This window comes from Balaenoptera borealis (assembly GCF_965194805.1).
Source record: "Balaenoptera borealis genome assembly, chromosome: 13".
In the NCBI taxonomy this organism is placed as follows: Eukaryota; Metazoa; Chordata; class Mammalia; order Artiodactyla; family Balaenopteridae; genus Balaenoptera; species Balaenoptera borealis.
The window spans coordinates 89,073,572-89,088,192 of NC_138870.1; the positions used below are offsets into that span (position 1 = coordinate 89,073,572).

The following is a 14,621-nucleotide window of genomic DNA, read 5'->3' on the forward strand; positions in this document are numbered from 1 at the left end:
TACCTATAGGACTGGGCACCTACAGTATACCAGGCAGTGTTCTTGATACTGGGACATACGGCAGTAAAAATGTTAGACCAGAGTCCTTTTTCCCCTCAAGAGGCTTAAAGAAGAATGGGGCAAGTCACACCATGAGAAAGATAATTTCAGATAATTCAGCATTTCCTGAAATGTACTTGAGATATTCTATGCAAAAAAAAGTTCTACGGCCAAATAAGTGTGGGAACACTTTGTACTCAGATCCCCTCTTGGAGATTATGATGCCCACATTAAAGCACATATTAAAATCTCTAAGTCCTGAGATAAAGAAATCCAGCATAAACCAAACTTGTCTGACCACAGGACCTTCGCCTGCTCAATACCTAGTTACATCTGGTAGAGCCAGTACTCCATAGATTATTCTTGGGAAACGCTGCTCTGGCTTATGCAGTACCTCTAGATCTCAGGGGAGTTTGTGCAACAGTAGCAATCAATCGGGACCTCACAATTGTTCAAGCATACCTAGTTCCTTGATCACCTAGGTAAAACACAGAACGATTACAAGCAATGGGAATGGGCCCATCTTGGTTATTTAAAAAAATCTCACCAGTTGATAGCAGAGGCTCCTCTGTGTCTGGGAAGGACAGACGGGTGATAAATGATGGAACCATGTTTAGGGCTGTCAATTACATCCATGGGGATGAACTGTGTGCAGAAGGGAAGCACGTTTAGCTCAGCACCCACGGATCTGTAGGCCTCCGCCACTTCCTTTATGGTCTTGCCCTTGACTCTCCATCTAGGGAACTTGAACACAGGGGTCCCATTTTTCTCTGCAGCCAAAGCTGAGCATGAAAGAGAAGATTATTTTCATCAAAAAAGTTTTAGTCATAATTTTGTATTACTATGGATCCACACATTGTAATTTCATGAAACATTTACAAATAAAACATGATAAAGAACAATTTAGATTCTGACCAGGATTTGACATGATACAATTTTATCAAGATGCATCCACTTTTATAATGTGATTTTTATCTATATATTTAAGGCATAATATGTTTCAACTCAGAAGTTTGTGGCTAGACAATGTTTTGAGATTTTAACTGAAGCTGCTTCTTTTATAGATCAAAATTGTACCTTTATTACTGATACAGCCATTTAAAGGACATTTGCTTGTTTGTTTCTTAAGATTTGGAGTCAAGTGCCAAAACATCACCACCCCAATTAGACGTAGCCTCTGGTACAGATGGAAAACCTTGATTCCCTTCCCACACCTGTTTCCTGGGGGGGAGTCCCTTTTATCACAGGGCAAACTGTAGACTGGAACACTCTCCCCGCCAAACAGGCAGATCCCAAAAGATAAATGGAGAAAGTGATGGGGATAGAATAAGATAGTTATACAGCTAGAAATCCCACTAGGGGAAGATAGATAGAGAGAGACTTCAGGAGATCACCATAAGCTAGACACCAACCAGAAAATGCCCAGACCATCGGGCAGCTAAGCAACAATCAGAACATTTTGAAACTAAACAGACTTACTTAGGCCAATACCACAGAAAAACAGGTATAAGCCTACATTCGGCTTTGGGAGGTCTATAAGATAACAGACCCTGAGAAAAACTGCATTCTTGCACGTAGCTAAGACAGGTATACAGATGAAAGGGGAAAGAAACTAGGTGGAAGGGGACATTATACCGAAACCTGAGACAAATTACCATATTTTAGTATATGTTACCACCCTTTTGCTAATATGCATATGATTTAAATAGAGCCATGACAGTCCCGGTTAGACCATGTAGGGTCAAAGGAGGAACTAATGATGTAAGCCTTGACATCTACACAAAATGAGGAAGAAGGTGGTCTTCTCCCCTCCCATTTTTTCTTTGACTATAAAAATGTAGCCCTCTGGGGACTTCCCTGGTGGTCCAGTGATTAAGACTCGTGCTCCCAATGCAGGCGGCCCGGGTTCGATCCCTGGTCAGGGAACTATAGATCCCGCATGTGTGCCACAACTAAAGATCCCGCATACCGCAAAGAAGGTCCCGTACTCGGCAACGAAGATCCCCTGCGCCTCAAGCAGTGCTGCCAAATAAATACATAAACATTAAAAAAAAAAAGTAGCCCTCTTTGTTCTTGGGGCCGTGCTCCCTTGCCGGCCTGCTTGTATCTCTCAAGCCTCCTATGCTAATAAACTCAGTCTTTGCCTGCCACTTTGCCTCACCTTGAACTCTTTCTGTGCTGAGACAAAAGAACCCGAGCTTCAGTAAGTCCTGACACCAGGTAAGCGGTTTCAATGAAAAGACAGTGGGTTCAAGTCCCCTCCTAGGTCAGGGATTGTGGTTCAAGTCCTAGTCCGAGGTGTCGCTGGGTTCGAGTCCCATCTGAGGAAGAGTGTGGTTTCAAAAGTAGCTGAGTTGAGCTGCGTCTGTCTAGTTCCTCCTCCTAAATTCGCCAATAAGATAAGTTAGTGGAGGAGAGAGGCCAAGAGTGGAGAATCCATGCTCCCCGTAAGGGTTTGCCCTATGGAAGCAGATCCCAGGCTCTTTGCTTAGGAAATGTTGTCCCTTCTGAAAGGAATGACTCCCTCCTACCTGTGTGTGAAATGGAATGGCCCTCCAAAGTACAGACAGCACAAGCCCGTTTTTTCCATAATAAAAGAGCACTTTTACTAACTATATACCTTACATATATTAAGTATATATATATTTATTCTCCATCAATAACACAAAGAAACTACATTTTCGGCAATATCCAGAAGTCTTAACTAAGGCATTTTACCTGCATGCTCTGGCTTCCTTTCCTTTCTCCCTATCTAATCATCAACATCCATAGACTCTGGAGGGGATGATGCGCCCACGAAGCCTAAAGGCCAAAGCCTAACAAGTCCTAAAATCGCCTTGACCTTCAAGGTGACGCTTTAGTCAATCCATTTGGGAGAATCTGAGAGACCAGTAGAATAATGTTTACAACATGTAAATGTTCCTAAAATTGTTCAAAAAGCTGTGAACAAAACAAAATGTCAGATGATAGGAAAATGGGTAAATGGTGGTGAAAAAAGTGTGGTGAAATTGGGAGAAAATTGTGAAAGGTTAGACTGGGAAAGAAAAATGGGGTGGAAGAGACTTAGAAGTCTTCATTTGAAAGATCCACTCCACCGAGACAAGCTTGAGCCATTCAGGTGTTGCTCCCCCATATTGATTTTTGGCTGCCCCAGGACTATTTTTTGTTGCTCTAGTTGACTATACCGACAACAAAAATCGCCGCTGTCATTATTGATCCTTTTTATGAATCAGGTGCCGTGCTGAGCACTTTACATACGTTATCTCATTTAATCCATGTGAGATGGGTATTACTGAACTAAGCTTAATGAGTTTAAGTGACTTGTCCAGGGTCACACAGCTATCAAGTGGCAGAGTCAGAACTAGTTTCATGATTCTAGAACATACACTGTTAATCATATGCTGGGACCAGGTACCAGGGAAAAGTTCATTTCCCAGGAAACACTCTGAAAGGAGGTGTAAGAGTCACATGCTTGCAATTCTTCTGAAGTTCATGTACATGGTAGAGACTCTTAGTTGCCCCCTTTCCTCCCTTACCAAGGATTCCTCTACTTTAGCTGAACACTTTAGCTGAACACATGGCCACCCCAAATAAAATCTGTATTTCTCAGCCTGTTCTGCAAATAGATTTGGCCTATGACTAAGTTCTAGCCAACAGGATACAAGTGGGAGTAATATGTAAAACTTCTGGATTATGCCCTTAATAAAGGCTTGCCCTCTGCTTCCCATCTTGCCCTTTCTGCTTGCTGGAATGCAGAGTTGATAGTGGGGGCTGAAGCCACTACCTTGGACCATAAGATGGAAGCCCAGTGTTGATAATGTCAAGACAACAAACAGAAGCAGCCTTCATTGTGATAAATACCTGGCTGCCACAACAGCTGTGATGGTCAATCCAAACTTGAGAAAGGGACTTCTGTCTTATTTAAGCTAATATTATTTGAGGTCCTCCTGATTCAACAGCCAATCTGATACCCCAAATATAAGTCTTTCCAAACATCCCCCACACAAAGCTGGTGGGAATAGATAATGATGAGACAGGTAGTTAATGATGAGACAGGTAGTCCCAGTGATGGGAATCTGTCCCCTTCTGCCCTTGGGGCCAGGTATGAATTCATGAGGCAGATTCCCTCAGAATTTCCCAGGTAGAGCTAATCTTTTTCTGAAACACGAATAATTTCTAAATCAAGTGGTTAAATCCATGTGCATATGTGTTCTTGGCCCAACTCTTTTTTAGCTTGACTCTTTTTTTTTTCTTCCAGTTTTACTGAGATATAATTGATATACAACACTGTGTAAGTTTAAGGTGTACAGCATAATGATGTGACTTACATACATCATGAAATGATTATCACAATAAGTTTAGTGAGCATCCATCCTCTCACATAGATACAAAATTAAAGAAAAAGAAACAAATTTTCCCCTGTGTTGAGAACTCTAGGAATTTACTTTCTTAACAACTTTCATATATAATATACAGCGGTGTGAATTATATTTATCATGCTGTACACTACATCCCTAGTCCTTATTTATCTTATAATGGGAAGTTTGTACCTTTTGACTGCCTTCATCCAATCACCCCAGTAACAAGAACTAGAATGAACCCCAGAGCTGATTCCTCCAAGAAAGAAAAGTAAAATTTTAGGTATATCACAGATATTGTTTCCCAACCAATATATTGCATCATACCAGTGATTTATAAAGATTCAAGTCATAAGTCACGATTTCTAGATGCTAGTTCTTATTCCCTACCTGTAGACTGTTTCTTGCACTCTTTTTCAACATAACTATAGCGTGAAAATCAGAATCACGCTGTAGGTTTGCTCTGAGGATGGCTATTTTCTTTACCTACCTTAATAACCAAGCAGTCATAGCTATAATTTGTTCTGAGATAAATGTATTCTTTATGACCCCACATCAATTGCTATTGTTGGGTGTGGCCTTCCCTGCATTCCTATTGGCACCTCTGCAACAGACATTATTCTAGATGTCCCATAGCACCTTTGGAAAGTCACAAGTGTAATTCAGGAAAAACACATGCTTGGAAATTCCTCTGAGGGACCTGGTGATTACCATGGAGGTAAGTGGAGAAACTCTTAGTACAATAGGGGCCTGCATCTTTGTCTTGAGGCCCACAGAGAAGGGAGAGTTTCTGAGTCTGTATCCACCACACAAATAGACTTGGCCTGAGAAGGCTTTCAACAGGCAGAGTGGAGGCCAGTGCAGTCCTTGATCCAGTTGTTCCAAGATATACTCACCCAGTGGGTCAGCTTTTCCATCCTTATCTGGAACTGTGAACACTCCCACAACTCGGTGGCCCTCTTTGCAGAGGTGGCTGTAGACTTCTTGTCCAAAGAGGCTCTGACCAATAAGTGCCACCTTCAGCTTGTTTTTGAAATAAACCTGTGAAACAATTCAACAGTGACAGGTATTAGTATGGATAGAAGACATATGGATAATAAACACTCTTTTTTCAATCATACAAGATGACTTGAGCATTACAAAAGGCTCAAAGATCTACACAGTAAAATAGTTATTGACATACACTGAACTCAGACTACATGCTATATAGATAGTAGTGAAAATAATTTCACATCTAAGTATTCCTCATTTTCCCTTTGCTCTAACTCCCTTGATTATTCATTATAATCATTGGGATTGCATATATTTTTACAAGGCATTTCAACTCCTTGATGAAATGAGGCCAGATGTTAACAAATAAGCATAAGTTTCATAGTTAAAAGGGGTGTAATTCTGAGCAAGATCTATTTCAATATGACAATGCTTTTATGCCCTGCAATTTTTTATGCCCACCTCCAAAAGAGGCCAAGAGCTAACATCTAGTATAACATAGGGGTCAAAAGCAGATCCTAGACTATCTAGGGTCAAACCTAGTGTCACCCACCCCTTATTAGTTGTGTGACCTTTAGCAAGTAACTAACTTCCATTTGCCTTTTTTTCCCCTCATCTGTAAAATTGGAATAACACCAACTCACACAATTCTGATCAAGGTAGATGACAATATGCATTAGGCTTAATGCAGTGTCTGACACAAAGCACTGTTTAAATAAAAGCTTTAATAATGTTTTAAAGGCTTTCCTATATACTAGACAATTCTGTGTTTTTTCACACGGTCCAGAATTCTAAAATCCTTGGTAAGTGGCATAAACTCATTTGGTCTCAAGACGTGGACTGAACTAATGAAATGTTCTTTATAGTCCTTGTAGGTTTCTTATAAGTTAATGCAGTCATTTGGCTTCAAACTTGACCTGAACTGATAATGTCACTTATAGTCTTTACTTATAGTATATTGTATTTTGCTGCAGAAAAGTCAATGTGCTTCATTACAGATACTATCCCAGACCCTACTGTAAATTGTGTGTAAGGTCCTACGTACCATATTGACCTTCTCAAATGTGAATAATTCTGAACCCTACATTTGGCCCCGTAGATTTCAGATAAGGAATTGAGGCCTGCACATAATTTCATTTATTTTAATCCTCACAACTATCCTGTTTTCTTATCCCCCATTTTGTACCATTTTATGAATGAAGAAACCAAGACTTAGAAATATCAAGTATATCTCCAAGGTCATACTAGCAAAACAAGGGAGGGGTAGGATTTGAATCCAGGGCCATCTGACTCCAAAACCCGCAAATGTACTTAAAAATAAAATGAGCCACTACTGCCCATCTCTTCCATCTCCTTTTTTAGAACATTAACACTGATGCACAAAAATGCAGTGATTGTCAATAAATATAAACGCCACATAGATAAGAGTGGCACTAAAGGAGTTAAAGTTTTTAAGGACTGTCTTTAAGCAATTATGCCTTCTGTAAATTCTCCCAAGATGAAACCTTTTCACAAAGCTTAAGGTAACATGTTGACATGATGATTGTTAAGACGGTGATGAAGAGCCACCAGGTGAAGCAGGCTAGATGCAGGCTTGTGCATGTGGAGGTAATCAGAGGGTCACGACCTCCTATGAGCTTCCCGTCTTGGCAAAGAACAAACCCCAGTTCCCCAGAGTTCTTTCCATCTTTCATTCCTCCACGTTAGAATACATCTCCACAGGATTTGGATTTAAAATATTTTTCCTTCAATCTCAATGGGATTCATTAATATTCCAGAAAGTCATTCTAAATTAGTAAAGCCTCACTGTTAAAATCTGACTATGAGGAAACAATTTTCCCTTATTTCCCACTTTCTTAAGGGCATAGATGGCATCCCTTTTTAGGCATGAACTTAAAAGCGTACAGGTTCAGGGACCACCCCTGGTGGCACAGTGGTTAAGAATCCGCCTGCCAATGCAGGGGACATGGGTTCAAGCCCTGGTCTGGGAAGATCCCACATGCCCCAGAGCAACAAAGCCCATGCGCCACAACTACTGAGCCTGCGCTCTAGAGCCCACGAGCCACAACTACCAAAGCCCACGTGTCTAGAGCCTGTGCTCCACAACAAGAGAAGCCACCGCAATGAGAAGCCCGCGCACCACAACGAAGAGTAGCCCCTGCTCGCCGCAACTAGAAAAAGCCCGCGTGCAGCAACAAAGACCCAACGCAGCCAAAAAAAAAAAAAAAAAAAAGCGTATGGGTTCACATCTTCCCTGTGAGCTGATAATTAAACAATTAAGGTTTTGGTATAAAAATTCTTTTCCATGGCCAGCCAAAGTTTCTATCCCAAAAGAGCCTAGAGCTTCAACGTCTAATAGATTCTTGCAAACAAACAGATTAACTCTGTAAGAACAGCACAATTTGCCTGCAGATAATGCATGACTATTTCATTTCCTCTCATCAAAAATATCAAAATGTTCTGTAAGTATTCTATCTTCAAATCCTATAATTAATGCTGTTGCTTGAAATAGAACTGACGTGTTGGCTATCTTACAAAATTTGGCTTTACCTCGTACCATTACCAACACCAAATATTTTAAGACTTCTAAAATTATTAGTCTTAAAACATACAAGAGCCAAGAGGATGAGGTGACTCAATTGTAATGTGCTCTCAGCTGTCATCTGGTTATTGGGAGTTCAATTCTAGAGTCAACACTGCCCCAGAAAGACAGTGTTTAAAGAAACCATGTCAGTATCTCTGGAAATTCTACACTCACTGAAACACTTTCTGAGCTTAGTGGTAAAACTGAAACCTTAAAGGTGAGTTTCTAGCAGTGAGAAAAATTTCAGAGTTTAAGATTTTAAGTATTTATAATCAGTTAGTATAATTCCAAAAAGCTGGACTGGGATATTTCACCTTAGTCTTATTTCTCCAAGTATGATCTGAGGACTGACTGCCCATGTTGGCAGAATCAGCTGGGAGGAAATGTTAAAATGTGGTTTCCTGGGCCCCATCCCTGATCTACTGAGTCAGACCCTCAGGAAGCTGGCACTAACTCAAAAGCATATGAGGAAGTTTGGATCCTGCCTCTGCACCTTATTAGCCCAGGAAGCTGCATTTGAACAAGCTCTCCATTGATTGACAGGCACACTAAAGTCTGCGAATCTCTGCTGTACAGAGTGTGTGTCCGCCCCCTACAAAAAAGATTTTGCCCTGGGGAGTTAGGGTCAGGAAAAAATGGTGGCAGTAATAGCAAACATTTTAACGAGACCCTGGTATGTGTCAGGTATTTAATATATGTTACCTCATTTTGATTGCCCAATGACTCCCAAGAGACAGACATTAATAAGCCATTTTACAGATGGCTTTACAGAAGAAATTAAAACAAAGAGAGGTTAAGATACAGCCTGGGTCTTCCCTGGTGGTGCAGTGGTTAAGAATCCGCCTGCCAGTGCAGGGCACACGGGTTCCATCCCTGGTCCGGGAGGATCCCACATGCCGCGGAGCAACTAAGCCCGTGCACCACAACTACTGAGCCCACGCGCCACAACTGCTGAAGCCTGCGCGCCTGGAGCCCATGCTCTGCAGCGGGAGGGGCCTCCGCAGTGAGGGGCCTGCGTGCCGTGGCAAGGAGTGACCCCTGCGAGGACCCAACACAGCCAAAAATAAAATAAAATAAGTGAATAAAAAGAAAGAAAGAAAGACAATGCATGGTATTAAAAAAAAATAAAAAAAAAAAAGACACAGTCTGGAGTTAAATCACTACTCAGCAGCAGCTCTGAGATTCTAATCTAGTTATTACCCCAGTGCCATTGTTTTTCTATAACACCAGCTGTTCGATCTTGAGCTCAGCCTCATCAGTTAAAATCTGAATAATAATAGTACCTATCTCATAAGGTTGTTAGGAGGATTTAGTGGGATAAAGCATGTAATGTATTAGTGCAGTGCGTGGCAATAACAAAGGCTCAATAAATGTCAACTAGTATCATTATTATACCACAAGTAATACCCAGGTAAATAAAAATGATGAAAATGGATCTTTCCTACTTGGAGCGTACCATGAGGCAGGCACTGTATTGAGCCTTTTTCACCGATTAAAAAGAATGTATCAAATCCTTATCATATGTCTTTAAGCCTTACCGTGATCCATTTTACAAATGAGAAAACATAGGGCTCGGGGAAGTTAAGTAACCTGTCCACGGACAGGGCTAATAAGGGGCAGAGGAAGGATTCAAACTCAGATCTATTTCACTTCAGCAGATGTGCTTCTATGGCTTTCCTATGTTGATGGTTCCCCCCCGCACCCTTCTTTTTTAAAAGGAAAATTTGGCGATAGTTTGACAGGTCAATTATGGGAAATAGTTCCATCAGACTTCCTAAGGGAATATCATGGTGGTCCTGACATGGGAAACAGCACCATTCATTAAAGGGTTAGGCTGATGACCAGAGAACATACTTTAAGGCACTCTCAGTGCCTTGTTATATTGGTGAGAAAGAAGAAGGGGGCATAAAATGACCCACAGCATTTCTAAATCCGGGTGATAAGTGCTGTTATCTTGGGGTTCTCTAGAGATAACCTTCTGCATTAGAAGAGCCTTTTGCAGGGAACAGAGCTTTTGTTTCTTAAACTATCAAATATTGCATTCCCAGGCTATCCACATCCTGGTGAAATTCTTCGGGAAGCAAGTTAATATGGACTCTGATTATGCTCCAACGATTTAAAGAAAAATACACACAGTCTTCTCTGGAAAACTTAAAGGCACAGGGCTAGGAGTCTGTGCTGATCCGAAGCCCTTTTGTGAAGCAGATGCTACCTTAATAGAACCAACTGAGCAGGATGTAAAATAAGGTCAAAGCTGTCCACATTAGCAGTTGTGAGAACTGGCAGTTTTCCCAATGAGAACTGGAAAGGAGAAAGGACCTTCCCACAAAAGAATAAAACAAAATAAATTTTTCTGAGACACTGAGATGCCTAACTCTTAATGGACCATTCGGCACATGGTTCCCCAAATCGTGCCTGATGGTGCGCAAGATCTGTTCACCAAGCATGTTTTGAGCATTTGCCAAGCTCTGGGCACAGTGCATGGTGGGGCTGCAATCAGTGGCCTGGCAAAGAGGATTTTATTTGGCCCACAGAGCATCTGCAGAAGAACTGTGATAAGATTTTTAGGAGGTTTCACATTAGCAGGCTGAATTTCTGACTTCTCTTTAAAAATCAGGAGGTTTGTCAACCATGGTCGACATTCCCATGTGGGGACGGTCGGCTGGAGCTGAGCAGGGGCGGCCCCCTTTAACTCTGAATGTGGTCTTTCACTCCTTCCAGCCCAAATGCTACATTTGTCTTACCTGTTTGGCCTCGGGGCGGGGGGGGGGGGTTGTTTGGGATCCCTAAGCTAAAGGCACAAGAGTAGTGCCTGCCCTAGTTTGGTTGAGTGCCTTTTCATATTTTATTGTCCACTTGTATTTCCCTTCCGTTATTATCCTTTACCTAAAGGCAAGTTTAATCATCTGTCCCACTAACCTATGGACTCCTTGAAAGCAGGGACTATTTACCTCGTGTTTATTGTTTTATCCTTTTTGGCTGTGAGACTCTAAAAAATTATGTAATTTATCTGGGTCTCAGTTTCCCGATTCGTAGAACGGGCATTATAATAGTACCCACTTCACTGAGATGTTATGAAGACTAAATGAGTATATGTAAAGCATTTATAACAGTGCCTGGTGCATACAAAGTCCTATATCCATGATACCTATTATTATTATTATTCTTTCTTCAGGATTTAGATGAAGTGCTCAGTACATAATACACAATTTAATATGGTTTGAAGTTGAATCTGAAGGTCCTAAATCAAATTAGATGCCAAAGCAGAGGGTCAGGCAATAAGGAAACAAGTTAAGGACCTGGTTGCTAGAACTAGGGTATAAAGCCAGTACTTGGTTTCAAGAAGCAGGGAAAGGTCCAGCCTCTTGAATTGGATCATAAAGTAACCCTAAGTCCTGGAACCAGGCTATGAATCCAGAGCATCAGCCAGGCTTGTCCCAGACACTGGCAGAGGAAATAACAGCTAAGTAACAGAGTGCCAAATAAATATGAGGGCTAAATAGCTCCCACCATCGGGAGAAATTAAGAAGCAGTGAGCCAGGCAAGATACTGGAAGTGAACAATGATAACTAATTGACAAAGGGTCTTATTGCTATATATAGTTGCACTAGTTAATGAGATCCAGTCATATCATTAAGCTGAGATCATTAAATATTTCTAAGTTCATTTCTTTAAGACAGAGAATGGAAAAATTAATTATATCAGGAAGTGTTATGAACTTATTTCCTCCTTGGATTTTGTTAAGTTCTGAGAGATTTTTTTTTCATTCCTCCTTCATTCTGCTTTAATACCAAACTCAAAAGCGCTGTGTGATTTAAAAAAATTTTTTTCATACGAAGGTACAATTTACATACAATGAACACACCATTTTCAATGTAAAATTCTTTGAGTTTGGACAAACACACAGTCATGTAACCACTGTTACAATCAAGATAAAGAACAGTTCCATCATCCTCCCAAATTCCCTCCCATCCCTTTGCTGTCAATTCCTCCCCCTATCTCCAGCCCCTGATAACCACTGGCCTTTTTTTCCATCACTATAGGTTTACTCTTTCCAAAGTGTCAGACAAATGGACTCATACACATATGCAGCCCTTTGAGTCTGCCTTCTTACACTTAGCATACATATTTGAGTTTCATCCATGTTGTTGTATATATCAGTAGTCCATTCCTTTTTTTTTTTTTTTCTGGGTTAAGATTCCACTATATGGATGGATATACCACAGTTTGCTTATCCTGCCACCAGCTGAAAGACATTTAAATTGGTGACTATGAATAATCCCTTTGTAAACATCCATAAATAGGTATTTGTGTGAACATAAGTTTTCATTTCTCTTGGGTAAATACCTATGAGGGCAACTGCTGGGTCATTTGAAGGGTTTATGTTTAATTTTATTAAAAAAAAGTCAGTTTTCCAAAGCAGCTGTACCATTTTACGCTCCCACCAGCCATGTCTGATTTTGAACAATTCTTATAGAACATGGTCCAAAGGATGAATCTCCATTTTCTATGGAGTAAAATATCCCAAATTCTTCACTTATTATTCCATGTCTTCCTTTGACCATTGAAGAACCTGCCTTCTTCCCAGCCATATGGCACTGCTCTCCCAAATGTATTCCTAGAGATAGACTCAGGCCCCTGACCCCTGACCATACCTGGTGCTTCCCCACAAGGGTGTTTTTGTTTATGCCATTTGCCACCTGGGATGTTCATCTTTTATTACTGAAATCTTATGTAACCCCACTATTGGCATTTTTTCATCCTTCAGGAACCCCTTCTGCTCTCCAAAAAAAGACAATTAAATGAAAGGTGTTGACAGAGGAGGCCAATAAAACAGTCATGCACAAGCCCCTTGTTCTCTGTGCCATCCAACCCAGATTCCCGTGTGCCACGTGGCAGGAGAAAGCTAAGGAGGAGTCGAGAGCTCTGCATAGGACAGCAAGCAAAATATCTGCCAGAGCAAGTTTCTTTTTGCTTATTTAAAAAAAGGTGAATACTCCCAAAATAACTAGAACTGACTGCATGGGATAAAGTGAATTCTCATTACTTGTGGCTGTCTGGGGGACAAAACCTTTTCCATTTATGCAACTTTGGGCCAGTTCTTGATGCTACTCAAGACTTCTCTCTGCCCCAAGTTTTTTACATCTGGATATGTACACATGCGCATATGACTTTGGCAGAGAAGAGGAATCAAAAAGCAAATTCTTTTATAACACAGCAAACATGCACTTCCTATAAAAGAGATGATGTACATGGGGTGGATTTTTTCTTCCCTAAACAGCTTGGAGTCTGTCTAGATGCAGGGAGGCATCTCTCCCCAGGTCCCTGAAGTGCTGAAGGCAGCGCCCCATGCAACGTGTCCTCCTTCATTCCATTTCTGGAGAGGCTGATGCAATTCCAAGGCGCGGGGCTGGGCCAGGGCTAGGTTTTTGCACCATAGTTTACTAATGTTCCAGGGTGGCTGCTTCTGCAGCGCCTGGTGATCCTAGAAATCTTGCCGCCTGCAGCTCAGGAATAATAATGAGCTTGCGGTCAACGGCTCGGAGTGCCATTCTCTGAATGGGCCCTGCATGCCAGTCGGGAGCGCTCACACCTCTCAGGCCGCGGAGGAGGACCCGGTTGACTTGATACCATTCTCCTCCAGGAGGTGGTCTCGGTCCTGTACCTCGGCTCTATCTCGTAACCAGGCAGAGATCTCACAATTGAAATGAAAACGGAAAGGGAACCGACTCTGTCCCTCTTGCCGAGTGACTGTTTCCACCCTGTCAATCCCAGCCAGACATCCTCAGCCCCGTCCCGGTAGAAGACAATGGCTAGCTCGACAAGCCCCATTCAGGACCCTCCCCGGACCCTTCTCTTCACTCTCCCGGTTTTAAAAACGTCGTCCTGGCCTTTAGCAAAGTAAACACAGCTGCCGTCCCTCAGCCCCGCCGCCCGGCCCGCCCTCTCCGGATCTGGAAAGCAGCCCCCGGGTGAGAGCCGGGAAGCTCGCCGGGGCCGGACTCACCTGGCCGGTGGAGAAGCGCCGGAGCGCCCGGTTGCCCTGCCACAACATGCTGGAAAGGAGCGCTCGTGCGGGCGGCGCGGGAGGAAAACGGGAGGCAGGCGGGGGCGGCTCAGCCTAGGCGCGGCCTGCAGCCTCGGAGTCCCGGGCGAGTCCCGGGACCCAGCTCGCGGCCCCGCCCCCTCATCTGTCAGGGCTCCCGCGGCCAATCGCGAGCGACTGGGCGGGGCGTGCTCCAGTCTCCCGGAGCCGCGCTCGTGCCCAGCCCGAGCGACAGCTTCTGGCGGCTGCCTCGGTGCGGTCTCACTAGCTGTGGGATCTTCTCCCAGTTACTCACACCCTCTGACGTACATAAGGATCTGCCTTAAAGGTCAGTCTGACACCCCAGGTCATGTCCTTAACATAGTCCTGAGAAGACAGCAGGCAAGTGCGTGGAGCCACGAAAGATAAACGAGTGAGGGCACCTTCGCGACGTAAGGATCCTGATTCCTATCTCATAGTCTGATAAGAAGATTTAATGAGAGATTGTGTATAAAGCACCTGGCAAAGGGCTTGGCACAGAGTTGGTCCCGATAGATGATAGACAAATAGATGGGTAGATAGATGATAGACACCCGACAGCCTTTTCCCTCACCTCTCTGAAGAA

The 14,621-nt window shown here is 42.7% G+C and overlaps 1 protein-coding gene across 1 annotated transcript in view; it reads right to left on the reverse strand.

Moving 5' to 3' along the window:
- ALDH1L2 (aldehyde dehydrogenase 1 family member L2) overlaps positions 1-14,147 on the reverse strand; it is a 55,979-nt gene extending 41,832 nt beyond the window's left edge. Inside the window, exons 1-3 of the mRNA XM_082349883.1 lie at positions 13,979-14,147; positions 5,294-5,438; positions 587-821 (exon numbers count right to left, since the gene is read on the reverse strand). Of these exons, the coding sequence (XP_082206009.1) occupies positions 587-821; positions 5,294-5,438; positions 13,979-14,026 (428 nt within the window). The 5' untranslated portion in view covers positions 14,027-14,147. The remainder of the gene's footprint in view (positions 1-586; positions 822-5,293; positions 5,439-13,978) is intronic.
- Positions 14,148-14,621: the final 474 nt, after the last annotated feature.